This window comes from Urocitellus parryii, chromosome 5 (genome assembly GCF_045843805.1).
Source record: "Urocitellus parryii isolate mUroPar1 chromosome 5, mUroPar1.hap1, whole genome shotgun sequence".
NCBI lineage: Eukaryota > Metazoa > Chordata > Mammalia > Rodentia > Sciuridae > Urocitellus > Urocitellus parryii.
This window is the reverse complement of record NC_135535.1, coordinates 21,920,619-21,941,196: the sequence shown is the minus strand read 5'-3', so window position 1 is coordinate 21,941,196 and position 20,578 is coordinate 21,920,619. Positions and strand designations below refer to the sequence as shown.

The 20,578-nt window shown below is 35.0% G+C and overlaps 1 protein-coding gene and 1 pseudogene across 1 annotated transcript in view; one reads left to right on the top strand and one right to left on the bottom strand.

Annotated features, from left to right (window-relative positions):
* Positions 1-20,578, top strand: part of Apaf1 (apoptotic peptidase activating factor 1) — a 78,754-nt gene that overhangs the window by 17,983 nt on the left and 40,193 nt on the right. The window contains exons 6-16 of the mRNA XM_026397316.2: positions 1,497-1,609; positions 1,745-1,876; positions 4,103-4,341; positions 4,885-5,052; positions 6,246-6,377; positions 9,711-9,824; positions 10,264-10,448; positions 14,356-14,482; positions 15,518-15,643; positions 17,764-17,889; positions 19,670-19,795. Coding sequence (XP_026253101.1) covers positions 1,497-1,609; positions 1,745-1,876; positions 4,103-4,341; positions 4,885-5,052; positions 6,246-6,377; positions 9,711-9,824; positions 10,264-10,448; positions 14,356-14,482; positions 15,518-15,643; positions 17,764-17,889; positions 19,670-19,795 — 1,588 coding nt within the window. The remainder of the gene's footprint in view (positions 1-1,496; positions 1,610-1,744; positions 1,877-4,102; positions 4,342-4,884; positions 5,053-6,245; positions 6,378-9,710; positions 9,825-10,263; positions 10,449-14,355; positions 14,483-15,517; positions 15,644-17,763; positions 17,890-19,669; positions 19,796-20,578) is intronic.
* On the bottom strand, positions 539-617 carry LOC144255193 (small nucleolar RNA U3; annotated as a pseudogene).

The following is a 20,578-nucleotide window of genomic DNA, read 5'->3' as shown; positions in this document are numbered from 1 at the left end:
CACACTTTAATTGTTTGGTAACTTTTTCCTTGTTCTGCTTCCCTTCTTTGCAAAACTAAAAGTGACCTCTGTTTAGGAAAGCATTTTAGCAACCATTGTCAGATGTATGAGGTCATGGAAAGTCAATCATTTTTTTTTTTCTCTGAGCATCGTTTGGTTTATGCTTTTGCAGTTTTCCAACCTATGTGTGTACCCTGTTTTTTTTTTTTTTTGTAGTTTATAGTAGTATGCTGTGCAGATAAAAATGCTAGTGTATAATTTTGTCATCAGGTTTTAGTTATATATATTTTTTTTCTTTTTTTTTATTGTTGGTCGTTCAAAACATTACATAGTTCTTAATACATCATATTTCACAGTTTGATTCAAGTGGGTTATGAACTCCCAATTTTACCCCGTATACAGATTGCTGTATCACATCAGTTACCCTTCCATTGATTGACATATTGCCTTTCTAGTGTCTGATGTATTCTGCTGTCTGTCTTATTTTCTACTATCCCCCCTCCCCTCCCCTCCCCTCCCCTTTTCTCTCTCTACCCCTTCTACTGTAAATCATTTCTTCCATTTGTATAACTTCTCTAGTAACATACTATAGAAATGATCCCTGAAAGTATAGTCTTTAGTTATATTTTTTTCCCTATCTGTTCTTGTGAGTTTTAAAAAGGTTTTGGAGCTGAGTGTGATGGTGCACGCCTGTAATCCCAACAGTTTGGGAGGCTGAGGTGGGAGGATCATGAGTTCAAAGCCACCCTCAGCAACTTAGGGAGGCCTTAAGCAATTCAGTGAGACCCTGTCTCTAAAATAAAATATAAAAAAAGGGATGTGGCTGTGTGGTTGAACACCCTGGGCTCAATCCCTGGTACCAAACAAACAAACAAAAAGTTTTTGGAGAGATCAGTTATGAATTGGCATAGAAGTTCTTTGTTATTCTAGATAAGCAAATTGATTTCTTTGAAAAAACTCACTAGTATGCCAAATGAAAAGTAATATTTTTGCTAGAGCTTTCTGTTACCTTGGAACACATGAAATTGTGAGTGTTACGGGTAGAGTATGGTCACATAGTATCATTATTATATAATTCATTCTGATGTTAACCTATTAGTTCTTGTTTGATTTTAAATTGTATACTTAAAGACCAAATTGGGAAAATCCTATTACTTTGATAGTACTTTTTAGGCACTCAGTAAGAGATGACTGACTGAATTAATTGCTAATACTTTTATGGCATACAGTCTTCTTTTTGTAGGACACTGATTTTAATATGTTCTAATCTGAGGTATGGGGAAAGGGAAGCCTATTTTTTTTCCTTGTTTGAATTAGCATATTGAGAAAGGAACATAGCAAAGAATGGAAGAAGAATCATAAATTAGCCATCTATTCTTTTTTTTTTCTTTTTTAAATCAGTAGGTTTTAACACATTTATGTGATTTTTTTAAGGAAGCTTAAAATAAGTGTTGTTAGTGATTCGTTATGTTTATTTTTAATTTTTTAAAATTTAGGTCTCTGTTGATCTTGGATGACATTTGGGATTCTTGGGTTTTAAAAGCTTTTGACAATCAGTGTCAGATTCTTCTTACAACCAGAGACAAGAGTGTTACAGATTCAGTAATGGGTAAGGATTATTAACTTACTTTTAAATACCTTTATTAGTAAAGGTACTAAATTAAAGGTATTCATTATTTAATTCAATTACACTGAAATATATGGAATACCAAATTACTTACTATGTCTTGCAATTTTGTTGCAGGTCCTAAATATGTAGTCCCTGTGGAGAGTGGCCTTGGAAAAGAAAAAGGACTTGAAATTTTATCCCTTTTTGTTAATATGAAAAAAGCAGATTTGCCAGAACAAGCTCATAGTATTATAAAAGAATGCAAAGGTATGGTTACTTATTTTGTGTATGAGGGTGATTATAGGGGTAATGATTCTCCTTTTGTAAATTAAGCTAATGAATGTGACAATTTAGCACATGAATATCCTTAAACTTTTCTAGAATATTTAGTATTTTAAGTCCTTCTCTGGTACGTTAAATGGATACACGATATGGTACTCCTTTAGTCTTGAAAATAATATTTAACGCTTATCCACAATATCTTATGGAGACTGCAATAGTGAGAAAAATGAAATGAAGACATGACATTTACTGTCAAAGAGTGAGGAATATAGTGAAAGTCAAATTTAAGAATTTCTTTGCTTGGGATTTTATAAAAATAAGTATTCAAATTTGATAAGTAAAAGCTGATATTGTCTTCTTAATTTGTACTTTCTTTTAATGAGTTTAAACTTTTTGCTTGTTTCGATTCAGTTTTTCTTCCTGTACTCTGATAAGAAAGATCACGTCTGACAACAGATGTATAGAGATTTTTCTCCATACACCAAGCAAGCAATCAAGTCTTCAGTATTCACCAACTAGCTAGCCTCTAATTTAATTTAATCATGACACTGTCTCCCTGGAGACAGACTAGACTACCTCCTCTTTAGATGGCAGTTATAAGCTCCAAGATGTTTAACCTGTGTTTCTGACCCAGCGGCTATAAATCGAGGTTCTTGTCACCCCTCCACAATCTCAGTCAATTTGCTTGAGCAGTTAACAGAACTCAAGGAAACATATTTATTGGTTTGTTACAAAGGATACAGACAAAGTGATCCACTGGGCAAGTTTTGAGGAAGGGGTACAGAGCTTCCATGCCGTCCCTAGTTCTGTTGCCCTTAGGAACCTCCATGTGTTCAGCTACCTAGTATTTGTCCAAACTAGGTCCTTTTGTATTTTTAATGGAAACTATTGCATAGGAAGGATTGAAGAATGGACAGCTGTGTAGAAAGGTGACTGGACAAAAAGAGTATGATCTAATGCTAATAAACTGAGAGGGGAAACCCAGCAAGGCCTGTTGATGCAGATTCTTCTTGTTTTCTCTGTGAAGCATTCCTGCCTTCTAGTATAGGGCAGAACCCCTTCTGAAATGGGGGTCTTATGATCTATAAGATCTATATTTCTTTACAGCCAGCTCCAAGAAAGAAAGGTAGAGATAGAGTTTCTAAGACCCACCTCAGGAAAGAGAAATTCTAGTTTCTGTGGCCTGTCTTTGGGAGAAAGTTAAGGAGCCAGGGACATTGGATAAAAACCAAAATATGTACATTATGATATCATACTTGTTTATTGGATATTTGAATTTTAAGAAATTATCCATGTCTCACTTTTCTTTTGTGATATATATTAACATTTATTTTAAAATTCCCTATTGAAGCTATTAGCGCTTCATCATGTTTTTGCAAAGTTTCCCTCCAGTTTTTTATGTGCCTTTTAATTTTATTGTACTGTCTTTTCACATATAGAACTGAAAATTTTTTATAGTCAAATCAAAATCAAGATTATAGCCGGGTGCAGTGGCACACACTTATGATCCTAGCAGCTTAGGAGGCTGAGACAGGAGGATTGAGAGTTCAAAGTCAGCCTCAGCAAGAGTGAGGTGCTAAGCAACTCAGTGAGACTCTGTCTCTAAATGAAATACAAATTAGAGCTGGGGATGTGGCTCAGTGGTTGAGTGCCCCTGAGTTCAATTCCTTGAAATCAAGATTATAATGGTTAACACAGTTTTTGCATTCTTTTTGTGGTTGTAGGTGGACAGAATGCCTTTATTTTATTTGTTTATGTGGTGCTAAGGATTGAACCCATTGCCTCACACATGCAAACACTACACCACTAAGCTACAGCCCTAGTCCTGGTTAACATAGTTTTGAATCTTGTCCTTTTTATACATCTTGAACATTTTCCCATGGTATTAAGTAGCTTTTGAAAAAATTTACCAATGGCACAATATTGTGATATACCTTTATTTATTCAACTATTTCTCTATTATTGAACATTTTTTACATTTTTAAAGATTTGTCACTATTATAAATTATGATGTGATGAGTATCCTTCGGTGATATCTTCTTTATTTCTGATGATTTTCTTAAAACAAATACCTAGAAGTAAAAGAGGAGTTAGATATATCTTTAAGACTTGGATAACATGCAGCGGGAATTGTTTCTTAAGACTAAGTTGTTTCTTAACTTAGTGGTGATTTTTAAAATAAGATGGTATTATTACAATTATGTTTTTTAGGTTCTCCTCTTGTGGTATCTTTAATTGGTGCACTTTTACGTGATTTTCCCAACCGGTGGGAATACTACCTCAGGCAACTACAGAACAAGCAGTTTAAGAGAATAAGGAAATCTTCATCTTATGATTATGAGGCTCTGGATGAAGCCATGTCTATAAGTGTTGAAATGCTCAGAGAAGACATTAAAGATTATTACACAGATCTTTCTATCCTTCAGAAGGATGTTAAGGTGCCTACAAAGGTAATACATAGACCAGAATTCTCAGCATTGGATATTTATGATACAGTTCCAAGGACATTTGCAGGACATGTTGCAGAGGATAACGGAAGGATATGATTTACAGGACCAAGGTAGTGGGTGGGGGGAACACAAGTCCTCTACTCTTAGTCTCCGTTAAGGACTCTCTGTTGAGTGCATACCAGTCTGGTGAAGCTGGGGAAGCATCCAACATCTTTTTCTTTCTATGTGGAGAATAGTTGGGCTTTTTATGAAATGGAGACATTCTTTTCTAGGGATATGAGATAACAGTTTTTCTTGTGTGTGTTAACACTTTTTCTTTTTTTCCCCAACACTTCTTATTTATTTATTTATTTATCTATCTATCTATCTATCTATCTATTTATTTATTTATATATATGTGGTGCTAAGGATCGAACCCAGGGCCTCACATGTGCTAGGCAAGCATTCTACCGCTGAGACCCAGCCCCAGCACCTGTTAACACTTTTCTAAAGTCCTATTTGATATACTTCTACGGCACATTAAATACTTAAAATAATTCACAGGTATTATGTATTCTCTGGGACATGGAAACTGAAGAAGTTGAAGACATATTGCAGGAGTTTGTTAATAAGTCTCTCCTATTCTGTGATCGGAATGGAAAGTCGTTTCGTTATTATTTACATGATCTTCAAATAGATTTTCTTACAGAGAAGAATCGCAGCCAACTTCAGGTACTTGTATCTCTGTGAATTTTCAATTTTAAATATTTTTAATTTGAAATAATTTTAGACTTACAGAAATTACAGAATAGTACCGAGAATTTCTATGTATTAAATCTTTCACCTGTCTTCTCCTAATGTCAACATCTTATATAACCTTAACACTTTTTGTTGGGTACTGGAGATTGAATCTGTTGTGAAGGGCAAAAGGTGCGACTTATGCAGTCCAGGGGGAGAAATAAAGAATGTCTACACGCTTCTATCCTTTCCAATGTTTTATTCATTCAAATCACTTAATATAATTTCACTCTATAGGTTCTGAATCAAGGAAATGACAATCCTTAATGCTAGGCACTGCGATAGACATACATCAATTCATAACAAACAATTCTAGATTAATTCTAAGCACTACAAACACACTTAATTATGACAGGCTCATGACAGACATTCTCTCTACATGCTAAATTCAAGTGTCAGATCAAAAGTCTCAAGCTTTAAGCTTTAAGTCCAGCAGATACACACTCACTCAGACACTGGTGATCAGATTAGGAGCCAAGGCAGGCTTCTCCTGGGGTGAAGCTGATGGCCAGTTGAGGAGGGGGTCATAGGGAGAAGTTGTGGTTCTGACCATGGTTAAGATGTGGCTATAGAGTTTGAGAGCCATGACAAAAATGCAGAGGATCAGGTCAACAAGGAAATGTCTAGGTCCTCATTAGGCTGTCAGCCTGAGGGCATCATTGTCTGCTGGTTGAATGTCTGTTCATTTGCTCTATTATTTATACCAAATTTTGGGGTTTTGGACCCCCCTTTAATCCTTATCAGTTGCCAGCCATCTCTCAGTGACATCATTTAACCTGGGGTTAAAACACTGGTCTGGTTGTCTCCACTCTGATCTTTTTGCCTTTCTCTCTTATCTGGCACCTTTCCCTCTATCAGCAGGACAGTCTTCCAGTCTTCAGAGTTTATCAGGGTGGGAAGAAGTGACTTGTTAGTGCCTGAGGGCCATACTGGAGGGTAAGACGGTTAGTAGAATGAATCAGATGTTATTACCCTATGTACATACAACTGGTGGGATTCTACAGCATGTATAACGAGAAGAATGAGAAATTATACTCCATTATGCCCCCAGAAATTACATTCTTAATAGTGTTAGAAGCTGGAGTTACTATTGCTTCTGTCCTCTGAAATGTGTACTTTTGTTTCAGGATCTACATAAGAAGATGATCACTCAGTTTCAGAGGTATCACCAGCTGCATACTCTTTCCCCAGATCAGGAGGACTGCATGTATTGGTACAACTTTCTGGCTTATCACATGGCTAGTGCCAATATGCACAAAGTAAGATGACATATTTGAAAATTCTTTTATCTTAATTTCCTTTCACTGTATGTGCTTCAAGTATTTTTTCTTTGTTTCTTTCTTTTTAAAAAAATTTTTTTAGTTGCAAATGGACACTATTTTTTATTTTATTTATTTATTTTATGTGGTGCTGCAGATCAAACCCAGTGCCCCACGCATGCGAGGCAAGCAATCAATCACTGAGCCACAACCCCAGCCCCTGGTTTATTTATTTCTTAAAATACTGCTTTTTTTTTTTTTTTTCTTTTTGGTGTATGTGGAACTGAAGATGGCCTCACACCTACTAGGCAAGTTCTTTGCCACTGAACTACATGCCCAGATTGAGATTGGAATTTTTATGTAGTTAAATGTACCACTTTTTCTTTTTTGTGTTTTGCTTCAGTGTCATGTTTATAAATGTATTTTGTCCTATGATTAGACATTTGTTAGTAAAAATAAGATCATAGCTTATGTAATTTTTTTTTTACTGTTTTTACCTGAACTGAAGTTATCTTACTTAGTAACTATAGTAAATGAACTACTTAAAAATTGATTTTCTTCTTCCTGGTAGTTTTCCTTTGTGGGCAGTAAGGATTTGTTTTTAAGCTATAAGAAGCAGTGGAGGCTGGATGTGACAGTGCACACCTGTAATCCCAGTTACTCAGGAGACTGAAGCAGGAGGATTGCAAGTTCAAGGCTAGTCTGAGCAATTTAGGGAGAATCTGTCTGAAAATAAAAATGAAGGGGCTGGGGATGTAGTTGAGTGCCCCTGGGTTTAATCCCTAGTACCCAAAACAAGCAAACAAATACCCCCAAAAACTTTTGAAATATATCAGTGTGGCAGGAATTATTTTTTTTTCTTATTAACCTTTTTTCTGCTCTTAAAGGTAATAATTTATTTTCACTGGGAAATTTTAGGAAAACATCTATAGAAAAGAAAGTTGAAGATTACTGTTAGACCAGGACGCAAGAAAAGACCACTGACTCCAATTAAAATCAAATTAAAGCAAGCTTATTATTTCCACCCGCTGGGCTGCCTCCCCCACCCAAAACCGAGGGAACAAGACAGCAACCCCAGCTTTCCTGCAGCCCAACTTTATAGCCCAGAAAGTTACACAAAGGGGGGTTACAGATAACAAAACTCTGACAAGCATAACACTAATGGTAGTTTACATTTTTGCTGGCCCCGACATCAGAATTTATGAAGGTCATTAGAGCCTCACAGAGGGTCATTTTCTGGCCAGGGAAGGCCAAGATTTGTGAGGCGTCACAAAACTTTTAGAGAGGGCTGCTGTCTGGTCAGAGAGCCAGGCATGGGTGAGTTCAAGGAACCGGCAGGCATTCCAAGCAGGTTCAGAATTTTCAGTAATTTATAGTAAAGCCAAAATTAGCTTTTCATGACTTTGTGGCGAGATGGCTCCCAATTTTAAGAGAAAATCAGGTTGGGTCTATCAATTACACCATTGCTAATAATTCTGTGTATAGTTCATTTTGCTACTTAGATAAACACACTTGTTCTTTAAAACCAAAATGGGAATTGTAATAGAAATAACATTGTATATATTGAATTTTACTTCTTTTTAAAAATATATATATTTTTTTGGTGTAGATGGACACAACACAATGCATTTATTTTTATGTGGTGCTGAAGATCGAATCTGGGTCCTGCCCTTGCTAGGGGAGCACTCTACCGCTGAGCCAAAATCCCAGCCCAGAAGTTTACTTCTTAATTGTATTTAATAATTGTCTTTTCATCTTCTTTAAATAGAATGACATGATTTTTTTAATATTTATTTTTTAAATATTAATGGACACCATATCTACAACATCTTTTTATTTTTTTATGTGGTGCTGAGGATCGAACCCAGGGCCTGGCAAGTGCTAGGCGAGCGTTCTACCACTGAGCCACAACTCCAACCCCTAGAACGACATGATTTTTAAAGCTGTATTCTATTTTATTATAGGTACACTATGATTAATCAGGTGGTTGATAGATGGAGTGTTAATTATACTCATGTGGTTGTTGTTTTAGGATACATTTCTGGGTTAAATGTTGTCTCAGGATACAATTTCTGGTTTAAATAGTGCATAGAGTTTAAATTTGAATCTAGATTGCCAAACTGCTGTTAAGAAGGGTGCTTTTATATCTTGAACAATAGATAAACATGTCTATTTCCTTTGATATTTAGCTAATATTATTCCTTTAGTCTTTTAAAACCTATTTAAAATGATAATTTCTGTGTTTCACTTTGATCACTGGTGAAATTTTGGCTACTGATATATATTATTTTGTGAATTTACTTGTTTTTTTCCTTTACTGATTTTTTTCCTTTTGGGATATTTTTAAATTGTTTTATTATAATTTTCTATAAAGGATAATTTATTAAGCCCTCTTCTGTTGTGTGTGTTGCAAATAAATATTTTTCCTGATTTTTTTCCCTAAATTTTGCTTGTATTGCTTTCTACTGTATTGAGGATTTGAATTTTTGGATGTTGTTTTTTTTTTTTTTTTTTTTTTTTTTTTGTATTTTGCTTTGTTGCATTCATTATAAAGGTTTCTTTCACCCCAAGGTTACAAAATTATTTACCCATATTTTAGCATGGGTTTTCTATTTTCTCTTTTAATCTTTAGTCCAACTGAAATTTATTTTGATTTTAAGATGGGAGGCTCATTTTATGTTTCTTTGAAACTATTGATGTGTTCCTTTTTGCTAGCTTCCTTTTTGTCTTAAATTCTAGATATCAGCTAAGTTTCTCTGAGTGGTGTTAGGATAGTGATGTTAAAATTCTTTGACCTTTTTTTTTTCCCCTTTAAATGCTTTATTCACTCAAATTACTCAATACAATTTCACTCTATAGGTTCTAAATCAAGAAAACCATAATCTTTAATGCTTGGCATTGCAATAGACATAATCAGTTCACAGCAAACAATTCTAGATTAATTCTAAGCACTGCAAACACACTTAATCATGACGGGTTAATGACAGACATTCATTTAAGTTCAAGAGTATTAAGTCTTAGGCTTTATGCTCAGCAGATGCACACTCACCCAGGCCACAGTGATCAGGTCTGGAACCAAGGCAGGCTTTTCCTGGCGTGGAGTGGATGATTGGTTGAGGAGAAAGTCGGTACTCACCAGGGTCCAGACGAGGCGGTAGAGTTTGAGAGTGGTGAGGATAACGCAGAGGATCAGGAAAGGATGACTAGTGATGGGATGTCAGTCCAGGTCCTCATCAGGCTCTCCAGCTCGAGTGCATCCTTGTTTCGGCTGGCTCTCTTTAACCTTTTTAACAGTACTGCCAACTTCACTTTTTTCCTTTTCTTTTTCTTAAGGAACTTTGTGCTTTAATGTTTTCCCTGGACTGGATTAAAGCCAAAACAGAACTTGTAGGCCCTGCTCATCTGATTCATGAATTTGTGGAATATAGGCATATATTGGATGAAAAGGTATGTATTAGTAAAAGAAAAGTTTGTGTTTAAAGTACATCTCATTTTTACATTTAATTCTAGGCTTAATGGTGGGGACGAGCAGAATAGAATAGTTGAAAATAGCTATTTTCCTTGCTTTGACCTTTTATCACTCTAAGTAATTTGCTTCCTTGCCTACTGGGAATGTAGGTCGGATTAAAGATTGAAAGTTGGGAAAGTAAGGTTTTCAGTATTTAAAAAAAAATGTTAAGAAATGTGTCTGATAATGAGATTTTTTACTCTGTATTTAAAGGAAGAAGAGAATCACTATGTATTTGTTACCTAATGGTTGGCTATTAAAATTTTAGTTCATATAGAGAATATTTTATTTAAATCTTTAAAATGACAAGATCAGAGAAGCAGAAAGATGTCAGATCTTGACTCTGGTTGTTTCTAAGAGATTTCAGTTTATTCATAGGATTGTGCAGTCTGTGAGAATTTTCAAGAGTTTTTATCTTTAAATGGACACCTTCTTGGACGACAGCCATTTCCTAATATTGTACAACTGGGTCTCTGTGAACCAGAAACTTCAGAAGTTTATCAGCAAGCAAAGCTGCAGGCCAAGCAGGAGGTCGATAACGGGATGCTTTACCTGGAGTGGATGTAAGTAGGTTAGGGGAGAAACCCCAAAGGGTGTGGAGTGCTAACTATATCATTATTTTTCTGGTAATGAATAAGTTCACTCCAGGAAGATGTAACTACTTTGGAAAGAACTGGAACTTTTAATAAGTATTCTTACTTAGTGAAAAGTTCCAGAGACGTAAGCATAGGAGAAAATGATTATGAAATCCATAGAAATAGCTGCCCATAAGGCATTTTGACAGGCCATCCTAACTATTAATACCTGATGCTTGACTTACAATAATCTAGTACAGTGATGAAGAGCATGGGCTCTGGAGCCACAGACTTGGGTTTGAGTTTTGGTGCTGAAATCTAGTAGTTTGTGATTTCAAACAAGTTACAGGTTATTTTCTCATATGCAAAATGGAGAGAACAATTCTTTGAGGTAAATGTTGTTTCTTGTGAAAATTTAAATGAGATAATGGCTGTAAAGAAATTTGCACTTTGCCTCAAACACATAGCTCTTATTAAATGTCTACTGGATCCTGACTCTTCTGCCTCTTAATCCATTGTGTCTCATTGTCATATTAATAGGACATTGGTAAAAACTTAAATTGAGCAGTTTTATAGATGTATTACAGAACTCTATAGGCTTTTATAGGTGTCTAATATATATGATGATGGGACATGATGGTTTAAAGAAGTCAATATCTTTTCATTTTATTTATGTAAACTTCCATCTATTTAATGTCTGTTATATTGTCTTCAGAATAACCTTGTAAGGTAAATATTCATTGTCCTGTTTGACAGATGAAAACATTGAGGTACAGAGAGGTGAGACTTGATTAAGCTTTGTGGCATGCTGAGTGGGACGTAAGTCCTGGTCTGTCTAGCTTTATTTTTCATTCTCTTTCCATGTGCCATGCTTCTCTTATAGCTGGATATAATAAACATGAGTGGTTTTCTCTTCACATGTATAATTTATGTCTAAATTGAACTCCAGGTTGATATCTGTGATTTTTATGGCCCTTACCTTCTTCAAATAAATTATAGATGATTCCCTTGATTCAGGGTAATTTAGCAAACATATGACTTTCTCTGCTGTGCTAAGTACTCTTACTAGGGGTCCAGGCTTTCTCTAATGAGTTCATAATCTAATAGTGAAGAAAGAAGCTTATTACAATAAAATGTGATAAATGCAGCAGCAGAAGTATGTATTAAAATTGGGATAGAATTGATGAGTAATTAACTTGGATGAGAGAGTTAAAAATTTTTTTTAGTTAAAATTTAATTTTAAATTTAAATTTTGGTTGGTTTTTCAACTTGTATGTCTCCTGGTTAAAGTAAAAAATTATAAATATGTAAAACGAGAAGTCAAAGACTTCTTTTCCTCTCCTACCTTCCCACTTCCTAGAATTAATCATTCTTTAACATTTTCTTCACATGAGGAGGTTTCACTTCCGTCAGGAAGAAGTGAAAGAAGGGAAGCAGCCCTCCTAACTTACTGAAACTACATGAGATCTGTTAGTATTCTAAAATACTCCCTTGCCACCCTTTATTGTGATGATATGCTTACTTGTTTTTCTCCCATACTAGTCCATATATTCTATATTGTAGAATAGTTAGGAGGTTAAAATCCAAACCCTGAATACAAGGAAGATCAATAGAGTAGTGCTGGGTTTCTGTTCTCGCGACTAAAAGGCTCAGGGGTCACTCTAGTTAAACTGGGCTAACTGGGCCGCACGAAATAACCACACAAGAGACACAAATACCTTTTTCTTTGGGGTTGCTGTGACGGCTCCTCTGACCTTAAGGGTCCGAAAAAAAGAGAGAGAGAGAGCACGCGCTGACCCCTTTTATTGAGGAGAAGCCATTCAAATGAGGCAAGGGGTCAGGTTTCAGGGAGCTGAGTCCATCTTCATGATGTCCACTGTCAGCAGGCTGACCGCCACCTGGGTAGGCCACACCCAAGGGCACAGTAAGAGGAGGGGACACACACAAGGCACCTCCATGGAAGATTCCATCCTAAACAGGGCAAGGGGTTATATTACAAAGGAACAGGTGAGCATAGCTTCACCCATGGGGCTGTGGCAAGACACACCCATTTCTGTGACTGAGTGCTTCAGCACCCAGCTGGGGAGTGTAACTCAGTAAGGTTGGCCTCCCACAGAGTAGAGGGAGGGAAGAGAAAAGGGAGAAGGAAGCACTGGAAACTAAAATGGAGCACACCGTTATATGCATTTATGAATATGCCAGAATGAACCCCACTGTTATGCATTACTATAACGCACTAATAAAATCTTAAAAAAAAAAAACTGGTTCTAAACTGCCTGGGCTTGAATTGCAGCTCTGGTAGTTATTAGTTGTGTGTAATTAGGGGAAAGTTATTCAATTTCTCTTACCTAAGAGTGCCATTTCATAGCATTTTGTGATAGAGGTTGTCATTAAGAATAGCAGTTAGAATTTTGCTTGGTCCACATAGTTGATGTTCAGTAGAGATTTGTAGAAGATTGAATAAATTCCTGTTTGGTTAATGGCTAAAATGGAATCTTAATACTTTGTCTTATCAAACTGGCAGAGGTTTAATTCTTGATCCTGTGGGAATTGTTGAATTTTTTTTTTTTTTTTGCTATTTCCTGCTATTTGTTTTTCCTATTGCACCAACTGCATTTCAACCTGTGACATTCTATCATATTCATTCACAGATTTATTTTATACCCGGGTTTAAACAGGCCATCATCAAAGAATGCTTAATTTCAGTACTAGAAACCTGTTTGTTTATTGTAGAAGGTGTGGATTATTCTAAACTTAAATTTAATTGAGTTTTAATTTTCAAAGCAATCATTTGTTATTTATCTAATATTTTTGGTCCTTTACTATATGCCTGTCATTGTAAAGGTCACACTCTAAGCTTTGGGGAATTGAGTAGACAGATCAAAGGGAAATACTATATTCTTAATCTAATTCTCATCACTCTAGTTCTTATACTTGTTTTATCACTTCTATTAAAATATAATACATAGTTTCTATGCAGGATCATAGACTGATTTACTTCTGTGTTCTTTTATCATTTGTTCTGTATTGTATATGGTTCATTTTTTTGAAGAATGATAACAGTAGTATTTTGTGTCAGTTGTAGTTTATAGTGAATATTATTTCCTTTACATATAAGGAAATGGATCTTACATTGAGTTATTTGTCTAATTTCACACCCTATAAAGTGAGGTTGCCCTATGGATTTAACTCCTAATCTTTGACTCCAAATAAGCACAGTGTTTTTTAACATATTTACCTATATCCAAAGTGACTGGTGTGTATATAGACGAAATTCGGACACTACTCTAGTGCTTTCTGCTGCTTTAAGTACATATTCCATTCCATTATCCTTTACCTTGTGAGCAACAATATAATATCTATACTAATGGAATAGTTGGTATTCCTTAGATTAAGATACAAAGAAAATGACATTGCTGTGTCTTTTTTCCTCTGTGTCTGAGTAATTGTAGTTAGAAAAAATCATCACCATAATGGTGGGTGTAGTGTCATGCTTTAGTTAGGAAATGAACTTCATGTTGTAATCCTTTCTTGAATTTTAAGAGATGGAGGTTTTTCAAAAGTGTGCTTACATAATGTTTTAGCTGTGTGTTATAATTAATAGTATATCAAAAGAAAATAGAAAAAGACATTTGATAAACTAGATTTCCTTCAACTCAGTGACATTTGTGACACATGGCACTTTGTTTGATAGAGAGTAACATTTCTCTTAAAATGTTACTTTTCTTGAATTATGTCTTTTCTTTAGGTGAACTGTGTTTTTATTTGCAGTTAATAATTTAAGAATTTTATGTTTTACGAAACGTAACCATGTTACGAGATAGTTTCTATTATAAAAGAAATAGGCCTTTTACTCTCCCTTACTAGATTTCTGTTCATTTTTCCTTGTATTTAGAAACAAAAAAACCATCAAGAATCTCTCCCGCTTAGTTGTCCGCCCCCATACAGATGCTGTTTACCATGCATGCTTTTCTGAGGATGGTCAGAGAATAGCTTCTTGTGGAGCTGATAAAACCTTACAGGTAAAACAATCTCTTTGAGACAAGTTGAAAAAGGCATATACCCAATCCTGTGCAGAGTATAATATGTTTAACTGCCAAAATTAAAGAAAATTAAAACTTAGAAGTAGTGGAGAATCCCAATCTCTTGATTGGGATTGCAAAGGCTAGGCATGTGCTCTACCACAGAGCTTCATTCTCAGCTCTCTTTATTTTGAGACAAGGTCTCAGTTGCCCAGGCTGGCCAGAACTTGTGATCTTCCTGCCTTAGCCTTCTGAGTAGCAGGGATCATGGGCTCATGCCGTCACCATGCCTAGCTCTCTTGAATATTTTATGAAAGTTTTCTCTAGAGATTTTAAAGATATAGTTATGTGTTTTCATAATTCTAAATTTGCCACATGACAAAGAAGATAACTTCCCTGTCAGTTATCTGCCACCTATTTGCTGCCTATGGGTAATGATGAAATAATAATTGTTAAAAGACATAAGGACTTAATAGTGTAGTGGATAGGACTCTGATGAAAAAGTGGTGATTCAATAACTATTTTATCAAAGGCTTAGAAATAGGTTTCTGGATGTAAATAGTAATTGAACTAAATTATTTCTGTTAGCATTTGTGCTCTACCTGTTAATTTTGAAGGAAATAGGGTCAAATTAATTAAACTTTTTATAATAATTTTGGTCTTTCCGAAGTAAGGACTACATGCCTTCTTTCTATAGTACCTGATTACTAATTTTGGTTTCTGAGCTCCAGAAAGAAAACATATTGCATTAAATATTTTGTGTTTGATTGTTAGGAATTTGCCAAAATGGTCACAAGAATTGAAGCTATATCGAGCCATTTCTTTTTATTGGTATTAATCAACATGTAACAATGGATAGTTCTCTGTTTATGTGAAGGCTTACAAATTCTGACAGAAATTCTGATTTTTTGAATGATTTTGCTAAGGTTCATTTCTGTTTTATAAATAACAGTGATTAAGATCTTTTAAAGAAAGATTTTTATTATGTGGTGAGTTCAGTGATTTATAGTAAAGATTTTATTGTTGCTTGTATAGGTGTTCAAAGCTGAAACAGGAGAGAAACTTCTAGAAATCAAAGCTCATGAGGATGAAGTGCTTTGTTGTGCATTCTCTACAGATGACAGATTTATAGCAACCTGCTCAGTGGATAAAAAAGTGAAGGTAGGAAACTATTTTCCTCTTGAATTGTAATCATTACAGAAATAATTTTTTTCTGTAAAAGACTAACTAAAGGACTCATGCCTGTTGATCACTAACTTGAATCCTTATAAATTAACATTGTAGAAAATTCTTTATTTTTAAGCATGAGCAAAAATGCTTATGTTGATCAGCCTGAGGTATTTACCAGGCAGTGGGGAAAAGTAATTACAGATTAATGAATTTGCCTGCCATTAATAGACAGGTCTGTGGGTTAAATGTCGGTTGAAATCTTAGAGTACATTGTGATTTAGAGTGTTATTGCACAAAATGATTGTCTGAGATCAGATTCCTGTCATAAAATACATAATTTTTTAAATGTAACCCATTTTTTTTTAAACGTGTATGAACTTAGGTATTCAGTGCAAAACCAGGTAGGTGGACAAACTAACAGGTTGCTGGTCTAAAAACAAGAAAAAAAAGAGGATGATTTTTATCTTGTTAATTATTCTTTTTTGTTTCTTGTCCCTAAATTTGGCTTTTAGCTAGAGTATTTATTTAATGCAGAATTTAAGAGAAACTGAAGACTTAGGGGATGTTTTATCACTAGAATTTGGAAGAGAGACCTCACTTCAGACTTTTTTCAAAAGCGTTTTGGAATACGAATCTGGCTAGGTTGGAAGGACAAGAGAGTTTGCTTGGGAGTTTTCCTGGAGTTTTCACTGACATGAAGAGGTTGTCGAATGTCCAAATTAAAATTGAGACCTTGGAAAAACCTGCTTTTTTTTTTTTTTTTCTCTTGTACTGTACTGGGAATTGAACTCAGGGGTGCTTAACCACTGAGCCACATTCCCAGCCCTTTTTTGTATTTTACTTAGAGACAGGGTCTCACTGAGTCGCAAGTGCCTCGTTAAGTTGCTGAGGACAACTTTGAACTCATGCTCCTACTATCTCAGCCTCCCTAGTTGCTGGAATTATGGGCATGTGCCACCATGCCCTGTTAAAACCTGCTTCTTGATAGACTAGAATTGGTGGCTTTACAACCAGGAGTTAATTCACTCTTGAAACCTCCACTCTGAGTCAGACTTGGCCGCATTGAGCAGTTCCAAAGTCAGAACTATGTGGAGTAAAGGGAAATAATAAATAAACAAGAGGCAGGAATATTCTTTAAAGAGCTTCAAAATAAGATAAATTCTTTGGACCTCTCGGGATTCTAATAAATGCTTTGAGGGAATGCTATGGGAGGGAACATGAGTATCTCTAAAAAGTCAATGTCCTAGTGAAGATTTATTAGGACATTTATTTCTTTCGTTTGCTTAGTTGTCTTACACAGTAAGTAGAATGATGTTTACTCTTTACTGAGGGACTTACTACACACTCTTCCTTATATTACCTTATCAGTTTTTCATTACAACTTGCAAAGTAAGTATTGATCTGACTTTACAGAGGAGAAAATAGTTTGAAATGAAGTCACTTGCCCAAGTTTGCATTAAGTAATAATAACAGGGTTGATAGCTAGGTTTCTCTCAGACTCTCAGTCAGACTCTCAAGCTGTTATTTATTTACTGAGGATTTTTTTTTTTTTTTTTTTGGTGATGCTGAGGATCAAACCCCAGGGATTTGTGCCTGTCTTTACTATTGATGTGGTTGGTACCTTGGAGTTGATACTTAGCATGTCTATGATCTGATTTGATATGTTGAATTGTGTAAAACATGTTTATGTATCCCCATTTGCTAAGTAGGGAGTTGAGATTCAGGTAAGGTAAGGGCTTAGTGGGCTACACAGAACCAATCTTGAACTTCACACGTCTGATCTGAAGTCTCTTATGTCATCCTCTTTATAGCACTTCTGTGGTGCTGTCATTCATATGAATGTGGGGAATCCTCTATTTTCATAAGATTCCATTTATACTATAGAAAGATATGTGTAGTCTTATAAGTAATTTTAGCAAAAAAACAAATATAAAAACCACCGAGACAGATATTGCCATGTTTTAGAGAAAGGGTAGTATTCATTAGTGTCATTCTGATGGGAAAATCTGTTATGACAAGACAGCATCTGGAAAGTGCCTCATTTTGTTTTTTTCTGTTATCCTTTGAAAATAAAGAATATCTATAAATTTTAATTTTTAAATTCTCTTTAGATTTGGAATTCTGTGACTGGGGAACTAGTCCACACCTATGATGAGCACTCAGAGCAAGTCAATTGTTGCCATTTTACCAAGAAGAGTCATCTCTTAGCCACTGGGTCAAGTGATTTTTTCCTCAAAGTAAGTATGGCTATTGAGAATTATGTAGATAAATTTTATAATACATTTCAAAAGCTTTTATTTTCTCATGTATTGTATTATTGGGGCTTTTATTATTGCAGTGATTGAAAAAAAGAAACGTTTATGATGTAACTCAGTGGTAGGGCACTTCCTAAGCATGTGTGAGGCCCCGGGTTAAATCCCAAATACTGCAAAAAAAAAAAAATATATAGATATATATGTATATATATTTCATATAGTTGTAACTCACTATTACTCAGAAAACTTTTGCTATATGGGAATAAATTACTCTCTAAAATGAAAATAAATCTATTATAATATGACATATTTTTGGTGTTTATTTTTAATTTTTTGTAGGTTGAGGAAATTTACCTCATTTAAATATAGATAGAAGTCTCTACCATATGTAAGGGGATTTTAATTAAGGAAAAGTTTAATTTAAGACATGACATGCCATACCTGTGTTACCATTCAAACTACCAGAAAGCATGTTCTGTGATTGCAAGCTGAGAAGGCATTAAAAATTTGTAAAACTAAGGCTGTCTCCATGTAACTTGCCTTACATGAAGAATTGGGTTTATCAGAACTAGGATTAAGGAGCCACGGAAGGAGGTGAACATGAGGAATAGGAATCTCACTTACTGATCATTTTCAAAGAATTTCTTTCAAGATTAACTTTTGGGATAAATTATTTCTTTCCCTGGGTTTAAATTAGTTGGTACAAATCACCAGAGGTGAATATAGCCTTTTTCATGTATATTTAAAAATATTTTTCAAACAAGGAGAAAATATAATAAGGAGTCTCTATGGTATCCATCATTTAGCTACAATTATAAACAAAATAAGGTTTTTCCAATCTTATTTTATATATGCCCTCTACCCTTCTTTTTGGCTAGAGCATTTTACAGCAAATTCTGGATATGTGATTTCCCCCAAAATATTTCAGCATGAGCCTTGGAGGTGTAAACACTAGTGCTATGCCATTATTAAACCTACTATAATAAACAGTAGTTTTGTAATGTACCTGATCTGTGTTTACTTTCCCCAGTAGTCTCAAACATGTCTTTCTGCCTGTGGCTTGTTGGAATCAGACATGGAACAAACTTGGCACTTGACATTTATTTTGTCTGTTAGGCTTCTTTTATTCTAAAAAACCTCCCTTTCCCCTTTTGCCCTTTCTTGTGCTATTGGTTTGATAGAGGAATTGAGTTATTTGTCTTGTGGAATATCTCACATTCTGGATTTGGTTGATTGCTTACTGGAGTTGTTATTTGATTTCTTTTTCTAAACCCTCTATTTACTGTATTATACTTAATACAGGTGCTTTGAATTTTTTGAATAATTTTTTAGAATATTAATAACTTTTAGCCTATGACTAGTTTCAAGGTTTGGGAGATCTTAGAAATTATCATTTTTTATAACTTAGTATTTAAAAAATATGGGGGCAGTTATCTTAATATATTGTATCTTTTTATAGCCAAAATAACTTTGATTCTAAACCATTCATTTTAAATAAGCAGTAATTGTTTAATTATTTAAAGCTCAGACTAAAAGCCCAGGTCAGCTTTCAAGTTCCTTAGTAGATTTAGATGTCAGTTGAAAGGCTGCCTTGTTGTTTATCACAAGTTTAACTTTGACACCCTTGTGTTACTACGAATTGAGCATCATTCTTTAAACAAACATACTAAAGTAGAAGGATAGGAAGAAATTCATATGATTTCTGACTTTTTCCCCATTCAGTAATAGTTTTTAAAATTTATCTTTTATCTTTCTCAAATAGCTTTGGGATTTGAATCAAAAAGAATGTCGAAATACCATGTTTGGCCATACAAATTCAGTCAATCACTGTAGATTTTCACCAGATGATGAGCTTTTGGCCAGTTGTTCAGCTGATGGAACATTAAAGGTAAGCTTTTGTACATTATTAAAATGGGTATTCAGGTTTTCATCACTGTAATGGAATACCCATGAAAAACAACTTATAATGAGGAAAGGTTTATTTTGGATCACGGTTTCTGAGGTTTCAGTCTGTGGTTGCTTGTCTTTGGACCTGTAGTGAGGTAGTATAATGGCAGGGAGCCTGTAGGGGAGCAAAGTGGAGGTTCTTAATGTCCCCTTTAAGGGTACATTCCCAATAACTTCTTTCTAGTAGGCCCCACCTCTTACAGGTTCTATCACTTCTAACATCACCAGTGGCTGGGGACTAAGCCTTCAACTTATGAGCTTTTGGGGGACATTTAAGATTCAAACTATAGCTCTGTTTTTCATATTTCTACAGAAAAAGCTTCTTCCTTCAAGTTCCAGGAACATGTTTAATAAAACTAATTATTTGTCATAATAATTATTTATGAATGATTTCCTGTGTTTAAAATACATGTAATTGGAATTCTTAAATTTTAAGCATATATCCTTTTTTGGGGGCAGGTACCAGAGATTGATCTCAGGGGCACTAAACCACTGAATCACACCCCCAGCCCTATTTTGTATTTTATTTAGAGACAGGGTCTCACTGAGTTGCTTAGTGTCTCACTTTCACTGAGGCTGGCTTTGAACTCGTAGTCCTCCTGCCTCAGCCTCCTGAGCCACTGGGATTACAGGTGTGCGCCAGCAAGCCTGGCTAAGCATTATATCCCTAAAAAACATTTTATCCACTATTTTGAGATCTATAGGGTCAGGTTTATAAAGGTCT